The sequence below is a fragment of the Dryas octopetala genome, chromosome 6 (assembly GCF_963921425.1).
Source record: "Dryas octopetala chromosome 6, drDryOcto1.1, whole genome shotgun sequence".
NCBI classification, from domain to species: Eukaryota; Viridiplantae; Streptophyta; class Magnoliopsida; order Rosales; family Rosaceae; genus Dryas; species Dryas octopetala.
The window spans coordinates 3,424,597-3,442,792 of record NC_141371.1 but is presented as its reverse complement, the minus strand read 5'-3'; the positions used below and the strand labels follow the sequence as shown (position 1 = coordinate 3,442,792).

Sequence of the window (18,196 nt, the reverse complement as noted above, 5' to 3'; positions counted from 1 at the left end):
CAAACCAACGATTTTTTGAATCCTAATCCTAAAAAATCAACCAGCCACACACTAAGCAAACAATTATATTAAATGATTAATCAAATTTATTAGTATTAGGATGTGAGGTGTGGATTAGGATAAGGAGTAATATAACAGCACGGCTTGGAGCAACCTGCGAGCTTAATAGTCTTCATATTTGTTCATTAAGTTTTGACCAATTAGCATCAATAAGTGTCTTTGATTTAGACACGTTGGTTGTCTTTTTTTTTTTTTTTTTCTAAAGACACGTTGGTGGTCTAAAAGTGGGAAATTTTACTTCATATTTAGTGGTTATCACTTAAATTGGATTCAGTTTTCCTTATCAGGATGGATAAATGTCACTCATTTATCATAATAATAATATTTCCTGTCACTTTTTTGTAGCGAGTAAAAATGGCCTCAATCAAATTCAGAAGATGGGCTTGGACCTAAATCTTTAGCGGCAAAAGGGGGCTGTGGACAGTGGTATATCAACTTTTAACCTGGGCGCTCCTCTTCAACAACAAGGGCACCCTCATAAAAAGACAGAAATACCCTCCCTAAATGACATAATCCAACGCTATAATTATCTGGGATTTGTACTTTTCCTTTTCTATTTAATTTGGTTATGTACACTGCTAGAGAGAAATCTCTTCCAACCAAAATGTAAAAAATATTAATTAATTTAATAATAGATTAAATAAAAGTTAGTAAAGTAACTACATTGACAGGTTACACAGCTCAACAACACATTAATTTGTATCGCATTGCATAATTTCATTCACTAAACATGGATGACATGTAATATTTTCTATGGTGCACCGTCCACATAAAGAAAATGAAGATTTTTTTTTTTTTTAACAAAATGGAGATTCATTAATGAATTTAATGATAAGGAAATCAATTTATAAAAAGGCATAGAAATTATTTTGTGTAACCGATATATCGTTACGTAGTATAACTAATTCAACTTATTATAATATGAGTGAATGTTATTAATATTATACTCTACTAATATAAATATATCGTCTAATAATATCCTTATATATTAAATTAATTACATTACATAAGTGTAACAGTGTATCAGATACACTTAATAATAATTCTATAAAATAGGTGCCCATTTACAAATGTGCCAAAATCAAATGCTTTTGCCATTTGTTACTTCCCCACCTTTTTAAAACTCAACTACTCAGTGGCCAAAAAAAAAACTCAACAACTCAAGAAAGAGAGAGAAATTATAAAGTAGGTTTGAATGGTCAAAAAAGAAAGCCACAAACTTCCTACTTATCAGATTTTTTTAAAAGGAAAAATAAAAAACTTTACTAATATATTAATTTATTGACTTATTAATTAACTTCAAATAAAAAAATAGTGGTAATAATATAGGGTTCTTCTTTGACAGTCCACCACACAGCACCACCACCACACAAGAAAAGCAAAAATAAACAAAACACACAAACACAAACACAAACACACAAATCCAAAAGAGGAAATAGACCTAGATCCTCTCTGATCATGGATCTACGACTCTGATTCCGTTCTACGGTTTCGTTTTCAGATGATCCCTCCTTGATCTTCGTCAATTTCTGCTTCATCGGTACTCTTTTCTTCCTCTGATTATCTTTTCCTATAAAGATCTTTTCTTTTTTTTTGGTGTACTTTTTGAAATTTTTCTGTCGTATAATTGATGGTGCTTGTTCATTTCCGTTTTGGGTATTTGGATCGGCTTGTTTGGGTATTGGGTTTGACCGTCTAACCCATTTTTTATTTTTTGGATTTTTTGTTGGGGTGGGGGGGGGGGGGGGGGGAAATGATTGGTATTTGGGTAGTTTCTTTGATTTTGCTTGTGAATTTTGGTTGTATTGTTCGGTTTCTATTGTTGGATCTCTAATGTATAAGACTTGCCTTTTATTGATTCCATCTCATTTTTGAGGTTCATTAATTATCTTTTTGTGCTATACATAAAATTTCCATGCGGGCTTAACTTTACAAATATTGATTTCTGCCTATATGTATTTGCTTATTTTTTTTCTGCTAAATATTGAGTTTGGTCTTGAGCTTAAGCTGAGTTGATTGATCACAAATTTCCTATATTTTATATTTTATAAATCTTTTTAAAGCTCTTAGTTTGGATTGTGGAGGATGGGTATAGAAATGCTATTCGGATTGAACATGTTGCAGTTTCGTAGTCAAAATATTGATTATCATTGCTTAATTGATTTCAGTAGGTTGATGGTTGGTTTTATCAAGGAAACGGAATAAAGAGAGAAGAACACGTTGACAACGGATGGCTTCTGTGGGTGTGGCACCTACATCAGGCCTGAGAGAACCCAGTGGTCATGCTGTGGGCGTGGATAAGTTGCCCGAGGAGATGAATGACATGAAAATTAGGGATGACAAAGTACGTGAGCAATTGGTTTAAGTGTTTGTGTTTCTTCTTATCATAGTATTTTCTCGAATTTTTTCTTTTCTTGGATTATCAAATGTTTTCTGTTGAATACTCATGGGCTGCCTCACTGATGCAGGAAATGGAAGCTACTGTCGTTGATGGTAACGGAACAGAGACAGGCCATATAATCGTGACGACTATTGGTGGTAGAAATGGACAGCCAAAGCAGGTATAATATTTCTCTTTGGCACATTAGTCTCCAGGTGATGTGGACGACTAATATCTTTCTTTCCCATTTTTATTTTATTGCGAATTCCCTCTAATGAATTGTCTATCTTTTATAATTATAGACAATTAGTTACATGGCTGAGCGTGTTGTCGGGCATGGATCATTTGGAGTTGTGTTCCAAGTAAGATTCTAGTCTTTTTCTGTACAACTCACTATTGAAAATGTATGGCACTTCAATTCAGTAGCAATTTTTGTGTTGTTGAATGCTGAGTTCTTATGCTTACAGGCAAAATGCTTAGAGACTGGTGAAACTGTGGCTATAAAGAAGGTCCTGCAAGACAAGAGGTACAAGAACCGTGAGCTGCAAACCATGCGTCTTCTTGACCACCCAAATGTTGTTTCTTTGAAGCATTGCTTCTTTTCAACAACTGAAAAGGATGAACTTTACCTTAACCTGGTACTTGAGTATGTTCCTGAAACAGTTCATCGTGTGATTAAACACTACAACAAGTTGAACCAACGGATGCCTCTGATATATGTTAAACTCTATACATACCAGGTATGGTGTTAATGGAAGAATTTAGTGTGTCCACGTTTTTGAGGGTTAATGTTTTGGTTTGCTGATCTTTACCTCATTTTTTCCGTATTTGGCAGATCTTTAGGGCATTATCCTACATTCACCGCTGCATTGGAGTGTGTCATCGGGACATTAAGCCTCAAAATCTTCTGGTACGTACTTTTAAACTCTTATATCTATATTCCTTTTAATATATGGTTAACCATACTGTTGCAAGCAAGCAGCACTTGCCTTCATCTCTGTTTCTATGTGTGTATGTGGAGGGGTGGGGGTGGGGGTGGGGTTGGTTATGGTGTAAATAAAGCAGAAAAGCCCTAGTTAAATACCTTTAAAATGTGTACTTTATCGATTCATATTTTGTGCAGGTGAATCCGCATACCCACCAAGTAAAGTTGTGTGACTTTGGAAGTGCAAAAGTTTTGGTATGTTCTATTGTTTTTGCTGTTTTTTTTTTCTTGAAATTGTACTCATCTTGGCTTTTTGCTTCTGTTTGATTGGCATAAATCCTTAATACTGTATTATTGTTGAGCAGGTAAAAGGAGAGCCAAATATATCTTATATCTGCTCTAGATATTATAGAGCACCGGAACTTATATTTGGAGCAACTGAGTATACTACAGCTATTGATGTCTGGTCTGTTGGATGTGTTCTTGCTGAGCTATTGCTCGGACAGGTAGTTGCTTTGCGCTGTTGCACTTTCTGAAGTTTATGTTTAGTACAAAGCTAATAGAATGAAATTTTCTATTCCAACAGCCTCTTTTTCCTGGTGAGAGTGGAGTTGACCAGCTTGTTGAGATTATCAAGGTAATTTTAATATCTTTATCATTTCAGTATTATTCACAGCTCATTTTAAATATTAATTAATGGGTTAATAGGATTGTTTAGATGCTTGCTTTGGACATGCATTACTGTTTGTAATTACTTTGTTAAAATTGGATTCCATCTGATGTCAAATTCATGAGGCCAAAACTGGACTATTTAAGGCAAATGAGGCCAAAGTTGTAATATTTCAGGCTCATTTGGTAGTTTAAATGTAAAGTGACTGATATGCAAAAACATTTTGTAGAAGTGTATCTATATTCCTTTGTTAAAAATTACTCTTTTAGGTGCATTATTAATGTGCCCGGGTTGCTGAAGACTGTAAAACATTAATCTTGGTTGGTGATTGCCAATGATAGAGGGTTTTGTTAGATAGTTTGAGACAGCAGCCTGCCAAACATGTTTTATGCTTCATTTTAGATCCTGGTAATGATCTAAAATGAAGTCTGTGGATGTGTAGTTGTTTAATTGGGTGGAAAATGACCCAAAAGAAGCCTAACATTCCTCGTCTTGTAGTATCAATCAATGGGGGTGGTGCCTTGAACTGCAAGTCTGCAATGACTGTGCATGTTTGTTATACTCTATTCAAAAGATGACATCTTGAACTCCAATCTTTTATCATGGTGTTGACTGATTTCTTGCTTTTCTCTTGGTAGGTATTAGGCACTCCAACAAGGGAGGAAATCAAATGCATGAACCCTAACTATACAGAGTTCAAATTCCCTCAAATTAAAGCTCACCCGTGGCACAAGGTATTAGGAAGGAGATATCAATGTGTCATTTTATATTTTCTTTCACCAGACACCAAATTTATATCTGTTATTTCCTTAGATATTCCACAAGCGTATGCCTCCAGAAGCTGTTGATCTGGTTTCACGACTACTGCAATACTCTCCTAACTTGCGATGCACAGCTGTGAGTACATGAGTTTGTTTTCTGTCTGAATTGCCTTCTTTTTTTTTCTTATAAAGAAAACCCATTAAGAAAATGTCATTCTGTTATTATAAAAGATTCAGTCAGTTTCCTTTCCCTCCCCCCCCCCCCCCCCCCACACAAACCCCCCATTTTTCTTTATTCTTGTTAACTTGTAAGCTTTGAATTTTTCAATGATATTTCTGTATCTAATGCAGCTGGATGCCTTGACTCATCCCTTTTTCGATGAGCTTCGTGACCTGAACACCCGCCTGCCAAATGGACGTTTCCTTCCACCTTTATTCAACTTTAAATCTCATGGTATGATACTGTTTTGACTTTAAATTCTTTTCTTGAAAATTTATCTTCCTCCAAGCTTCATATCAAAGTTCTTACTGTTGACGTTGCTGCTGCTCCTATCAATCAGAATTGAAGGGGGTGCCTGTGGAGCTTTTGATGAAATTGATCCCAGAGCACGCAAGAAAGCAAGTCCCATTCTTGGCATCCGATTAGTGTGATATGTAAGAAACTGCAAGCGTGGTCCCGTATGGAAGCTATGTGTTCTCTTGGCCTGCTATTTGTTTCCATTTTATTTAATGTACCCATGTATGACCTTGTTTTGTAAAAGCAGATTTAGATGTATTCTATTAAAATCCTGTCTTGTCCAAACCTCAATGGGTATTATGAGTATCCCTCTCCCTGTATCCACCCCAAGATTGTAACATCACATAGAAGACAGACATCAGCCTTATCTAAATGTTTATCTGTGTATCTGTATTTCTAGGAAGACAGACCCATGTCCTAATGCTCTCTGAATTTGTATTTCCAATGTATTTGAGGTCAGTTTGGCAGTTTGATTTATTTTTAATGCTACACTGCTATCATGGTAGATGGAAAAAGCAATCCCCCTTGTATTCTAGATTGATTGATGTGTCGCAAACGTCAAGTTGGTTGATAGAGTAATCCTTGATCATAATTTCCATTTTCCAGTATGAGTACTGTGTCCAACACAACTTGTGGCTGGTAGTAAAACACCGATTCTCCTGTTGAGATCTAATTCGATCTTCATAGATTTCTCGAGATATTTTTTTACGAAGTTTTGTTATTTTTTTACTAAGTTTTGTTATGGACACAGTTTGGCAAATAGACATCCGCAGGAATTAGCTTACTATAAGAATTGATACTGAACATCCCGCCTATAATTGTACATGCTCCCATAGCAGTAACATATTTTGGTTCCGGCATTTCTAGTAATATGCTCATGCAGTCCAATTTTCTAGTATTATAGGCACTAAAATCTTACCCTCCAAAAAAGATTATATGCGTTTTCCATGTTCTAGTAAGACTAGTATTTGTTGCGGAAATTACTTCCAACTAAGTAATGACTGGTAACAATGAAAACAAGTGACAGCAACGAGAAACTAGAACCAAGGTGTAGTTGCTTAACTACACCAGATTGAGAAAAGATATATAGGCAACAAACCCTATTCTTGCTAAAACTAAATAAAAGGAAAGTTTAATTAGCAAAGGAAACTAATTCAAACCCTGTTCCTATTGGAAAAACCAATACTGATTCTAATTGAAATAGGAAACCCAAAAATTAGAAATAACCAAAACTATTATTTGACCTAAGTTGTCCTACATGGCTACATCAACAAGTTACCAAATTTATTCATTCTTCAAAGGGGATTTTCAATTAAAATCAAATTTTTATGAATAGATTAGCACAAAAGCAATATTAAAAAAAATTATGCCATTTAATTTGGTGGACCAAAACAAAAAGAAGAAATCTATTGATCGGAGGCCCGAAACCTATAAATAGAAAAGTCGAATGCGAGCGGGACAGAGAGGGAGAGAGTTGCAATGCCGTTGGGGAAGTATTACTGCGAATACTGCGACAAGCAATTCCAAGACACCCCATCTGCTAGGAAACGCCATCTTCAAGGTCTCCAACACCTCCGAGCCAAAGCTCAATGGTACGACTCCATCAAAGGTACATATATCCACTATCTTCCTTCGTTTTCTCAGCTACCAAACATACCCAATCTGCCTTTCTATGTATAATCACAACTCCGATTGCGTTTGATTGTAGATCCCAATCAAGCTTATACAGAGAGCTTCGGAAGAGGGGTTTGCAACCGCTTTGTCAATACGGTACCGCCTTCTTTCTTCTTCTCTGTCTAATTGCATTTTCTTTGACTACCCAATTGGTTTCATTACTTAATGAATAATGGGTTCTAGCCAGAGTTTGATTTTTATTTGTTTAGCCCAAGTAATTTCTTTAGGCATTGGAAGGCAGAGTTTGCATTAATATCTGGTTTAGCATTAATTTTGGCTTTGGCTTTACAGTTTTTAGTCTGTTTATTGATAATTTCTTTTTTCCTCTTTGCATTGATTATAGGGATTTTGCCAATATGGGGATTCTTGTAAATATTTACATCCTAAGAACAATCAGCAGAATACGATTACTCAAGTGGTATCAGGTAAAAATACCTGAAACAATTCTTATTTTGTTAATTTTCTAGTTTTCTTGGTAAATCATGGCACTCTACATCTAAATTCGAGTGGAGAAGGAATTAAATATGTTCTTAACATCTAATTTTAGCTGGAATGCGGTGACAGGTTTGATTGATAACAATCAGTCTTCAACTTTTCAAGGGAATCAGATGGTTGGAGGCAGCTCTTTGCCAGGTAAATTCAAATTATTTGGTGCTTGGACTTGAGCAGTTGGTGGTTGAGCATTGCTGTCTCATTTCTTGTTTTCAACAGACTTTATATCTGCTGTGAGGCAGTTGTGGATGTACACGGTCTTTTATTTTCTTAACTCCTATAATTAATGCTTTAATCCTACTACTTACTTGCCTTAATTTTTGCTTCACAGATGTGGTGGTCAGAGATAATATGGGGATGTCATGGGGAAATCTACCTCCGTCGCTAATGCCTCCTCCAGAGGGTGGATATCCGCCGCTTCCTTTTGTGGATTGGGGATAAGTCGTCTTTGTCTTTCAAACACCATTTATGTAGTTCTTACTTTTATCTGGTTGACACATTACTAGTTAAGTTGCATGATGAGTATGGATTGTCATTAAGAGCTTGTAGCTTGTGTTTAATATTATTGACCGAAACATGTTGCTCACATCATCCTTTAGAATGTGTTGTATCTTGTACTATAAAGTTCGTTTTTATCACCCATGGATATATGACAAGCTGCTTGTTTTCTCTGTATCGTGTCTGACTGTTTATGCTAGGACATGCACCTTTTCTAAACATATGCAGTTCCAAATAATTAGAAAGAATAGTCCATAAAAAGGAAAACACTAGCACAGTTATACCGTAAATATAACTTAGAGGAGTCACCATTGTGATAATTCAGATTGCATTCCAGAAGAATGAAATGCAGATGGTGTTGGTGTATTGTTTGCTACCTTTAGGTTACATCTTGTTCACTTTTGATGTTGACTGTGGATATTTCCTTGACCCGTTTGGTTGTGTTCTTTTCTCGGTGGGTAAAGATTTAGTTCCTAAGTTCGAGTCTCAATGTAATAAGAAAAAAAAAAAAATGCTACCCAACTAAAGAGATGGCAGTTAGGATTCATGTTGAGGATTTGAGGGTGTGATTCATGCCATGTCGCTGGCTAACAAAACCTTCCTTCAACAAGTACTCCATTCCCAAAAGCTTCTCACTATCAACTGTGTTACAAACTTTATTGCAACTGACACATGGTTTTCCTATCACTAACCTCTTAGTTTGTATAGCCCAGCTTAATTGTCTATTTGTCATAAACGAATGAGCTTGTGATTATGTAACCAAAAATGTTAAAAAACCTACTATTTTTCCAATTTTTCTTTTTCTGTAACTCCCTTATTTGAGTACATAGTCATACCACATCACGCACTGAACGCTACACTCCCCATAGTGGCAACTCTTTTTTTTTTTTTTTTTTTCTTTTCTATTCCTCCCCATATTTGAGAAGATTATTTTACACAATTTTTGGAAAAGAGATCTGCATATGCAGGAGCAGGACAAGAACAATTCTTCAAAGACTTGTACTTACAAGTCTCCATGTAACAACCTGAGCTACTCTTCATGATATCCATGTCCCTCCTAATCCGAAACCTTAACTTATCAGAATCATTGGACGGTATATAAGTAAACTACTACTTGCTTCCCTTCACATCCTCACCAAAAAGCTTAAAACCATACAAGTAGTTAGTTGACATATTCCTAACACAAATTATAAGTTTACTGCTTGCTCCCGTAAATTAGGCAAGCTCTTGCTTCCTGCAGGTGAAGGGATTGGATGGAGATAACTCTGACATAATTTTCTAAAGATTCATTCAATTGACCAATGTAATAAGTCTTTCTTATATTTTCTCGGCAACCAAGCAGAGAATTGTCAACTTCATATATGGCACCTGATTTTATCGTACTGCAATGGCCTATGGTCTTCTCTTTCTTAATTTTCGTTTCTTCTTTCTGAAGAACATAGGAAGGAAAGGAGGTGGTTACACTTGGAACTTGAAGGTTGAATTTGGGAGATGTGATGGGAATAAGTACCAATCACTTGGTCTACTCACCCTGCCGTACGTGCCGGCCCACCATATATGGACGCGTAAAAGACTTCTTATTACCACAAAATTTGGTACATTTTTTAAACAATATGACAGAGTATAGTTTTTAAAAGCAGAGACTCCTCTCGTGCTTTAGCATGGGGTTGTGTTTATTACCCTTCTAAATTTTTTTAAAAAAAATCTGTTATAATTAATTAAAAATATAAAAACTAAAAACAATTTTAATTTTAATTATCTCTATTCTCATCTCCCATCTCTTTCATTCTGCTACTCTTATTCCCATTTCTCGCTTTGATTTATTTTTTCTTTCTGAAAAACCATTAAACAGAAATGTTAATTATCAGAAGGGCCCTCAGGTTCCTATTATGATTGTCACTTTGGAATATTCAATTGGTTAATACTAACTAAACTTCAGTGTCAAGTAGTCTACTTAAGAGTAATAGTGGTCAGAATTACTTCAAACATGGGTAGCAGTTGATTCAGAATATTTGAGCCATCTTATCCCATCAAAAAAGAAAAAGAAAACTATAGAACTTTTTAAGATTCTCATACATTCCAATATTGTGTCTATTTGTCATTACTTTATTCTCATATCAAACTCCAAGTCCAACTTGCCTCTATTTGCAAATGAAGGTCTTAAGTCTTAACTAACTGAAGATCATGATAGAGACCAATAACTGTCATCAGAATCCAACTTCTGTTTACCTGATTAGAGAGACTTTATCCATCCACTAATCTAAATGTCAAAGGCACTAAACTTGGCTTCTACATAGTCAAAAGAGCTATCACTTTGTTCTATAAATGACCCAAAATCTATAATTACTTCACTCACACAATTAAGCCAAATCAAGCTTAATCAAGCTTAATCAAGCTAAATCTACACTGAAAACATGAAGCTCTCTGGGGTTCTCACTCTTCTATTCGCTGTGCTTTTAGTGTGTGTCATTGTTTTGGTCCAAAAAAGACACTATGGTCCTACAAAGCACACACATGATTTGCACATAACATCTAGAAAATCAAAATCAAAATCTCCACCACCACCTTATAAGAATTATGAGGTGGGGGTTTATAATGTGATGTCATACGGTGCTGTGGGAGATGGTGTCACAGATGACACTGAAGCATTCAGTAAGACTTGGGACTCTGCTTGCCAAGCCGATACTAAATCTGGAGAAACAGTGTTTCTTGTTCCTAATAAATATTCCTTCCTGATAAAACCCATCATTTTCAAGGGTCCTTGTAAGTGTAGCCTTGTGTTTCAGGTAATGTTTTGGCAATATATATCGATCCATGCATTAAGTAATTTATTAATTACTTATGTTACAAGCTAGCTAGTTATATATTTAATTAATTAATATTGTATGTGCATATATAATATTATAATTGCTTATTGGTTAATTTTTGGGTGGTGTCAGATTGATGGAAGTCTAATGCCTCCGGATGGACCCAAGAAATGGCCCGAAAAAGCTAGCAAGCAAGACTGGATGCTCTTCAAGGAAATCAATGGAATGACAATGCAAGGGTATGGTCTTATAAATGGGAGAGGAGAGAAATGGTGGGACCTGGCCTGCAAGCCTCACAATAAAGTAATGTTAAATTAAGTGCTAGCTAGCTCATTTAAATATTTCTTCTTTTTTTGTAATTAATTAATGAATTATCCTATATTGACAACATTTTATGTGATCAATGAAACTCCAGGGAGCAGGTGGTCCATGTGATAGCCCATCTGTAAGTACAATTACAAACAAAAAAATTTAATTATTGATATCGGAAGCATGAGTTATTCTCTATAAGGACTTGTTAATTAAAACATCTATATATATATATATATGATATTTTAAATAATTTAATTAATGCATATATGCAGATCATAAGGTTCTCAAAAGGGTCAGATTTGACTGTTCGAGGACTAAGGCTTGAGAACAGCCCCAAGGTTCATATTCGTTTTGGTAACTGTCAACGGGTCCATGTAGAAAAGATTAGCATAAACGCACCCGGGGACAGTCCCAACACTGATGGAATCCACATAGAGAACACAAACAATGTCAGAATATACGATTCACTCATTTCCACTGGTAAATACGTACTAATTAAATAATATATATAGTACAATTTATGACACATATATATATCTGAAGAAGGAGCTAGCTCATTCTATATATCTCTTCCTTATAATTTCATATATATATATATATATATATATATATGCAGGCGATGATTGCATCTCCATTGGAAATGGTTGCTATAATGTGGATATTCGAAACATGATGTGTGGTCCAGGTCATGGAATCAGGTATATGAGTAAATATATATATATATATATATATATCACTAACATTGATGTGAGCTAGCTTTATAGTAGAACGTACGTACTTGTTAAAAATGAAATGAATCCTCTTATATATCTTTACAGCATCGGTAGTCTTGGCAAAGGCAACTCGCAAGCCTGTGTGTCAAACATCACAGTGAGTGACTCAGTGATCAAGAATTCCGACAATGGCGTTCGGATCAAAACTTGGCAAGGCGGGTCGGGGGCTGTATCCGGAGTAACCTTCAAGAACATTCATATGGACACAGTTCGGTATCCCATCATCATAAACCAGTTCTACTGCCTCAGCAAAAAATGCCCTAACCAAACTTCTGCCCTGATGATTGAAAACATTCAGTACTCAAACATAAGGGGTACCTACGACAGCAAAAAGCCACCTATAAATCTTGCTTGCAGTGACTCAATGCCATGCACAAACCTCGATCACCCTTAGGGAAATAGACTTGGTTCCTGCTCAAGGAGGGACTCCAAACAACCCATTTTGCTGGAAGGTTTTTGGGATGTCTAGGAACACACTCCTTTCCACTACCCCACAATTTCCATGTTTGCTTGGTGGATACCCTAAGAAGCTACACCGCGATGAGGATAGATCATGTTCTAAGTACTAAACAATATCCGAGTCTTAATTATGGAACTTTTCTGTAATGCGGGATAAAAGATGCTAGATTAATATATACGAAATGTGAGACAGCATTCGATCTCTTGCATCTGCATCCAGCAATATTAGAGAACAACTTCTTAATTATGTGCTAAAATCCGAGAGTACGTACTCGCTAGTACTATACTTTTAATTATGAGAGTCCAGTTTTTTTTTTTTTCTTTTTTTAACATGTCCAATATATGTATCTCCGTTTAGATCACACATGTAAGGACATACCTACTCAAATAGGTACGTGTGTTACTTTTATTAGTAACGTGGTCTATAACGTGATCGATAAATGTTGTCATGTAGCAGTTACTCATGTATCTCAACTATTGTTAGTAGCTCTGATAATAGTTTGAACAACTATATATGGAGGATATATATAATCATTGGCAACTGTAATGCCCATATAGGCTAGGAAAGCTTGACTTTCTTTTTCATTTTCGCTTTATTTCTTACTTTTCCTCAAGTATGAAGTACCAAACGGAGCATAACCAAGCGGGGACAAATTAATATATATATGGGCACTCTTGGGTATTCAACTTTGAGTACTATATTCAATTATTCATCACTAATCACATGAGTTGATCGATGAGCTTATGATGAAGTGTACCATAAGAGGGAAGATGGTGAGCTCATGTGATCGGTGATGAATACAATGTTGGTACTCAAAGTTGAGTACTAAGCATTTTCCTTAATATATTGTTGGGTTGATAACGTACATGCGTAATAGATATATATATTAATGAAAAATTACAAAAGCACCCCCAACTATGACTGGTTTTGCATATTTTTTTTTGTAAACTTTTTTTTTTTGACACTTCATCACCAACTATTCTCCGTCCAACACATACACTAGCTGAACACACAGAGCCCCATCCATAAAAATAAAAATTACAAATTTTGTCTGTTATATATGCATATGTGGCCATTTTTTTTTAGAACCGGCCACAATGCCCTTAAATGACTTTAAAAAGATGCAGACCAAAATGCCTTTAAAAAATGACTACGTGGTACCACATATGGATAATTGAAGGAATGGGCTGGCTTTGTGTTGGACAGAGAAATAGTGTGCATAGTGTTACAAAATAGTTGGCGAGGTAAAGTGTAAAATTGTCATAGTTGAGGATGATTTTATAATTGTCCCTTTTAGATTAATCGCAATTTGTTTGTCAATGTACAAATCAGTATACGGTCAGGTAGGGAGGACCGGGAGGTTGAGACAGCCAGCAAACAAATTGATAAGATGCGAGTAGGCGACTCTCTCATCGAATAAGAAGATCGATGCGATGTCGTATTTGGTCTACTTTTCTAGCCGGCCCACAAATTCAGATCTCAACTCTCATCGTCGTTTACAATAAATTCCCTGGAAATTAAGCTTGGCTACGTCGTAATTTATTTTACTTATTTTTTTTAGCCGTTGAATGATATTCATATTAATTTATTTTACTTTTTAAAGAATAATACTATGACTTAATTATTAAGGTGTACATGCAAGTAATAAGTCATTGGTACGTACGACTGTACGTACTCGTATACTCATCAAATTTTTTGTATAAGATCACCGCTAGGCTGCATGTATATATATAAATATAGTATAGTGATCGAAGCATGCTATTGATATATAATTTGCCTCCTAATTAGCGAGTAATAATCACCCATGCATATCTCTATTTGCCTATTTTTTTAATCATGCTAGAATTCTAAGTTTGTATACTAAATTTGAATCTCAAAACATTAATGTTACAGCAAATGATTCATATATGATGGCAACAATTCAAGAATTTATTTTTGCCCAATGTTCAAGAATGGCAAAAATGTATATGTTTATTATCATCATGTGTTTGTGAGAAAAAAACTTATATATATATATATATATCTTCATGTTGTAGTGATGTAACATCTCTTAAAGGGAGAGATATATAGAGACAAGAGATGAGAGAAAGAGAGTTAGAGAAGAGAGTGAGCCAATGAGAGAGGAGAATGTCATGTCGTATCACATAAGAGATATATAAGTTATCGTGTTTATGAGTACAGAACTTGAATTTTGTCTTTACCTTTTTGTTTTTTTCTTAGCTACATGTTCTTTCTTCGGTTCAATTCGGTTGAAAAGTACGCACGTAATATGCTTGTAGTTTAGTCATATGCTTCTTTGATAGATTATTTTCCATATATGCAACTTCAACCAATTATACAAGCATATATGGCCGGGTGACCGCTCGTTTACGTTCCTAATTGAAGCCTTAATTAACTGATGATACAGACTAATAACTGTCAAAATCCGTGCCTCAGGCAGTTTAATTAATTAATTGATTAATTAATTACACAATAAATTTATGAGTAATCCATACATTTTTTAATGTCAAACAGAGAAAGAAGCCGAACCTGGCTTTCTACCTACTGAAAAGGCCGGGTTACTCAGGTACAGTATTGGACTGTGCACGGCAGACGGGAGCTTAATCTTCCTATAAATACCTTTACAATTTGAGAAAACATACACATTAATTAAACAATTGAAGCTTAAGCTAAAACCCTAATTAAAACATTAATTAATACCCAAAACATGAAATTCTCTCATGTTTTTGCTCCCCTCTTCTTTGTCTTACTAATCCTTCTCCTACTTTTCGTTCAAAACACATTTCAAAGCTCTACGAAAGATGAGAAACATGTACACAACTTCCACATGGTTTCTAGAAAATCAAAATCAACATCATCATCCAAACACTCATCCTCTGCGCCTGCACCTACTGGAGAGGTTGTTGATGGTGTCAAAGTCTTCAACGTAAGGAAGTTTGGTGCTGTTGGGGATGGTGTCACTGATGACACACAAGCATTCAATAAGGCTTGGAACTCTGCTTGCAAATCATCAACTACTCATCAAAAATCATCTTCGAATTCATGGGTTTTATTACTTGTTCCTCAGAAATATTCATTCCTTGTTCAAAGTATCATGTTCAAAGGGCCTTGTAAATCTCATCTAGTGCTTCAGGTAAAGTGTCAATACTAACGTGTTATATGAGTTTATTGACACATACAACATTTTGTTTACCAAATAATGTGGCCATATTGTTTGGTTAATTCAAATTCGAGCCTACATTGTGACTAATTTCTTTCTCGGAAATAAGATACTGAACGTATACTAACACATACATCATTTAGTGAATCAATTTGGTAACTCAATCTAGCTAGCATCATTAATAAAAGTACTGATGGGATTTTTGATTATGTGAATGATGATGATGAAAAGATTGATGGGAGAGTTGTGGCTCCTGATGGACCCAAGAAATGGGAAAAACGAAATAGCAAATCAGAATGGTTGGACTTCTATGGAATCCATGGCATGACAATGCAAGGAGGTGGTCTTATCAATGGAAGAGGACAAAAATGGTGGAATCTTCCCTGTGCTGGAGTAAGCTCATTAATTTAAGCCTAAGCCATTTTCATTAATTACTAATAACTTGGAGTTTTATATATAATTAATTAAGACCGTTTCTGATGACATATATTTCCTCTATCAATGAAACAGAAAGGAAGTGGTTGTCATGATACCCCAAATGTAAGTGATCATAATTAAAACGAGAAATTTAATTTAATTTCAAATTAATTAAGGAAATTAAATCCTCGTAATTTTCTATTATATATATAATGCATGCTGCAGGCCATAAGATTTTTGAAAAGCTCTAATTTGCTAGTACAAGGAATTCGAGTTGAGAACAGCCCCAAGTTTCATATGGCCTTTGATGATTGTCAAAACGTCCGCATAGAGTTTCTTAGCTTAAAGTCACCAGGTGACAGTCCCAACACTGATGGAATTCACATTGAGGGCTCCAACAATGTCGAAATTTACCATTCAATTATTGCAGTTGGTACTTAATTCTTTATTTCTTCTATATTTACCATTCCAAAAACCTCATTTAATCATAACTCTCTTTGGTTACGTACAATTAATTTAAATTTAATGCAGGGGATGATTGCGTATCATTGGAAGAGGGTGATTATAATGTGGACATAAAGAACGTAACTTGTGGTCCAAGTCATGGAATAAGGTACATAACCATATCGGATTCTAATAAAGAGTTCTGTCACGTTTTGAATTAAGTTAAAAACAATATGGGTGCAAGTACATAACTAATTACTATAATATATAGCCCCTAACAAAAACTCAAGCTCATTAGTTTTTAATGTCTTAATTATTTTTTGGGCAGCATTGGAAGTCTAGGGAGAGACAGATCCCAAGCCTGTGTAAAGAACATCACAGTGAGCGACTCAGTGATCAAGGAGTCCGACAACGGCGTCCGGATCAAAACCTGGCAAGGCGGGTCGGGCTCCGTATCCAAAATAAGCTTCAAGAACATCGAAATGGACAAAGTCCGAAACCCGATCATCATAAACCAGTATTACTGCCTCAAGGACCTCTGCTCCAACCAAACCTCGGCCCTCGTCATCTCCGACATCACGTACAAAAAAATCTACGGCACGTACGACGTCAAAACCCCGCCCGTGCGACTCGCATGCAGCGACTCGGTGCCGTGCACCAACATCACGCTGTCCGAGGTCCAGTTGCACCCGGCGGGCGGTGGCGGTGGCGGAGGAGGGGATCGGGTGGAGCTGGACCCACCGTTTTGCTGGAAGGCTTATGGGATGGTCCACCACACGCTTGTGTCTCCGCCGCTCAGGTCGTGTTTGTTGGGTGGGTTTCCGAGCAAGAATATATTTCTTCAACAAGCTGCTAATAAGCTCTGTTGACTCTTCACCATGTAGTCAAATGGATGCTCAGCTATATATAAATTAGGGGAAAATAATGCTTTTTCCTTTTCTTTTTTTTTTTTTTAATGTTTTCGGCCCTCCTCAGTACCAACAAAATATATATAATGTTATATTTCCTTTAAAAAAACAAAAATTGACCAAAAAAAAATATGGACTGCATTAGTTGAAAATCTGAATAACCCCTTCAAAGCAGGGACGTATCATGAATGATTAACATGTGTGTAGTACTAATTCTGACTTTCTTGAATATGCAACTGAACAACCTAAAACAACTTTTCAAATCCTTTTTACCAACTGAACAACAACTTGAGAGGCCATGAAAGTTGACTGGAAAATAAATGGTAATGTTTTTTACTTTTTTTGAGGAAAAAAAATATGGTAATTATTTAATTAAGGCCCTTTGAAAAAAAAAAAAAAAAAACAACAACAACAAGACAAAACAAACAAAGTACAAGGAATATTGGCCCTGCCCCTGTGTTATAAACTTATATATGTTGCGTTGGTCAACTTTCTTAGCTACGTATAATTTAGAGTACAACAGAATATATACGAAAAGTATAAAAAGGAATTGCATTAATTGCTCGTTTTTATGTCAACTATATATGTGCATGGCTCTTGATCACCCTGAAGCTCTGTTTGTCTTGTAAATAATAAGAGGGATGGTCGGTAGATAATGAAATCGTTTACAATTAATAACTTTTTGGAGAATTATATATATTTTTTAAATTTGATAAGTGAAACAGAAAATTTTCCTTGCTTATTGTACCTCTTCATGCAGTAGTAACTAGTAAGGGCACATATCAATGATATCACATCACCCAATAGTCAATAATACCCATTGAGTCACTGGCGGATCCAAGGTGGCAGGGGTCAATGGGGTCAATTGATCCCATGAACCCATAAATCTCTCTCTAGATGAAATTTTTTGACCCCATGGTTCATGGCTTCTCTTTGAA

The 18,196-nt window shown here is 35.6% G+C and overlaps 3 protein-coding genes and 1 pseudogene across 4 annotated transcripts; all 4 read left to right on the top strand.

Moving 5' to 3' along the window:
- Window positions 1–1,425: 1,425 nt before the first annotated feature.
- On the top strand, window positions 1,426–5,797 carry LOC147281190 (shaggy-related kinase 11). Of its 2 annotated transcripts, none has more exons than XM_086248003.1 (13): window positions 1,426–1,600; window positions 2,232–2,404; window positions 2,529–2,621; window positions 2,743–2,802; window positions 2,908–3,180; window positions 3,276–3,350; window positions 3,564–3,620; window positions 3,731–3,871; window positions 3,952–4,002; window positions 4,674–4,769; window positions 4,849–4,932; window positions 5,148–5,250; window positions 5,357–5,797. In XM_086248003.1, the coding sequence occupies exons 2-13, from the start codon at window positions 2,291–2,293 to the stop codon at window positions 5,440–5,442; spliced, it is 1,233 nt and encodes a 410-aa protein (XP_086104129.1). In that variant the 5' UTR covers window positions 1,426–1,600; window positions 2,232–2,290; the 3' UTR covers window positions 5,443–5,797. The 2 variants fall into 2 exon arrangements, with proteins under 2 accessions (XP_086104129.1, XP_086104128.1); XM_086248002.1 differs by having other exon boundaries at window positions 1,427–1,600; window positions 2,229–2,404.
- Window positions 5,798–6,756: 959 nt separating this feature from the next.
- LOC147281189 (C2H2 and C2HC zinc fingers superfamily protein) lies at window positions 6,757–8,142 on the top strand. The gene is made up of 5 exons (XM_086248991.1): window positions 6,757–6,922; window positions 7,022–7,083; window positions 7,331–7,412; window positions 7,552–7,620; window positions 7,811–8,142. The coding sequence occupies exons 1-5, from the start codon at window positions 6,793–6,795 to the stop codon at window positions 7,918–7,920; spliced, it is 453 nt and encodes a 150-aa protein (XP_086105117.1). The 5' UTR covers window positions 6,757–6,792; the 3' UTR covers window positions 7,921–8,142.
- A 2,249-nt stretch (window positions 8,143–10,391) lies between these two features.
- LOC147281188 (polygalacturonase At1g48100-like) lies at window positions 10,392–12,438 on the top strand (annotated as a pseudogene).
- Window positions 12,439–15,156: 2,718 nt separating this feature from the next.
- Window positions 15,157–17,219, top strand: LOC147281187 (polygalacturonase At1g48100-like). The gene is made up of 6 exons (XM_086246513.1): window positions 15,157–15,462; window positions 15,721–15,882; window positions 16,000–16,029; window positions 16,132–16,339; window positions 16,438–16,519; window positions 16,679–17,219. Exons 1-6 carry the CDS (start codon window positions 15,157–15,159, stop codon window positions 17,217–17,219), a joined length of 1,329 nt encoding a protein of 442 aa, XP_086102639.1.
- Window positions 17,220–18,196: the final 977 nt, after the last annotated feature.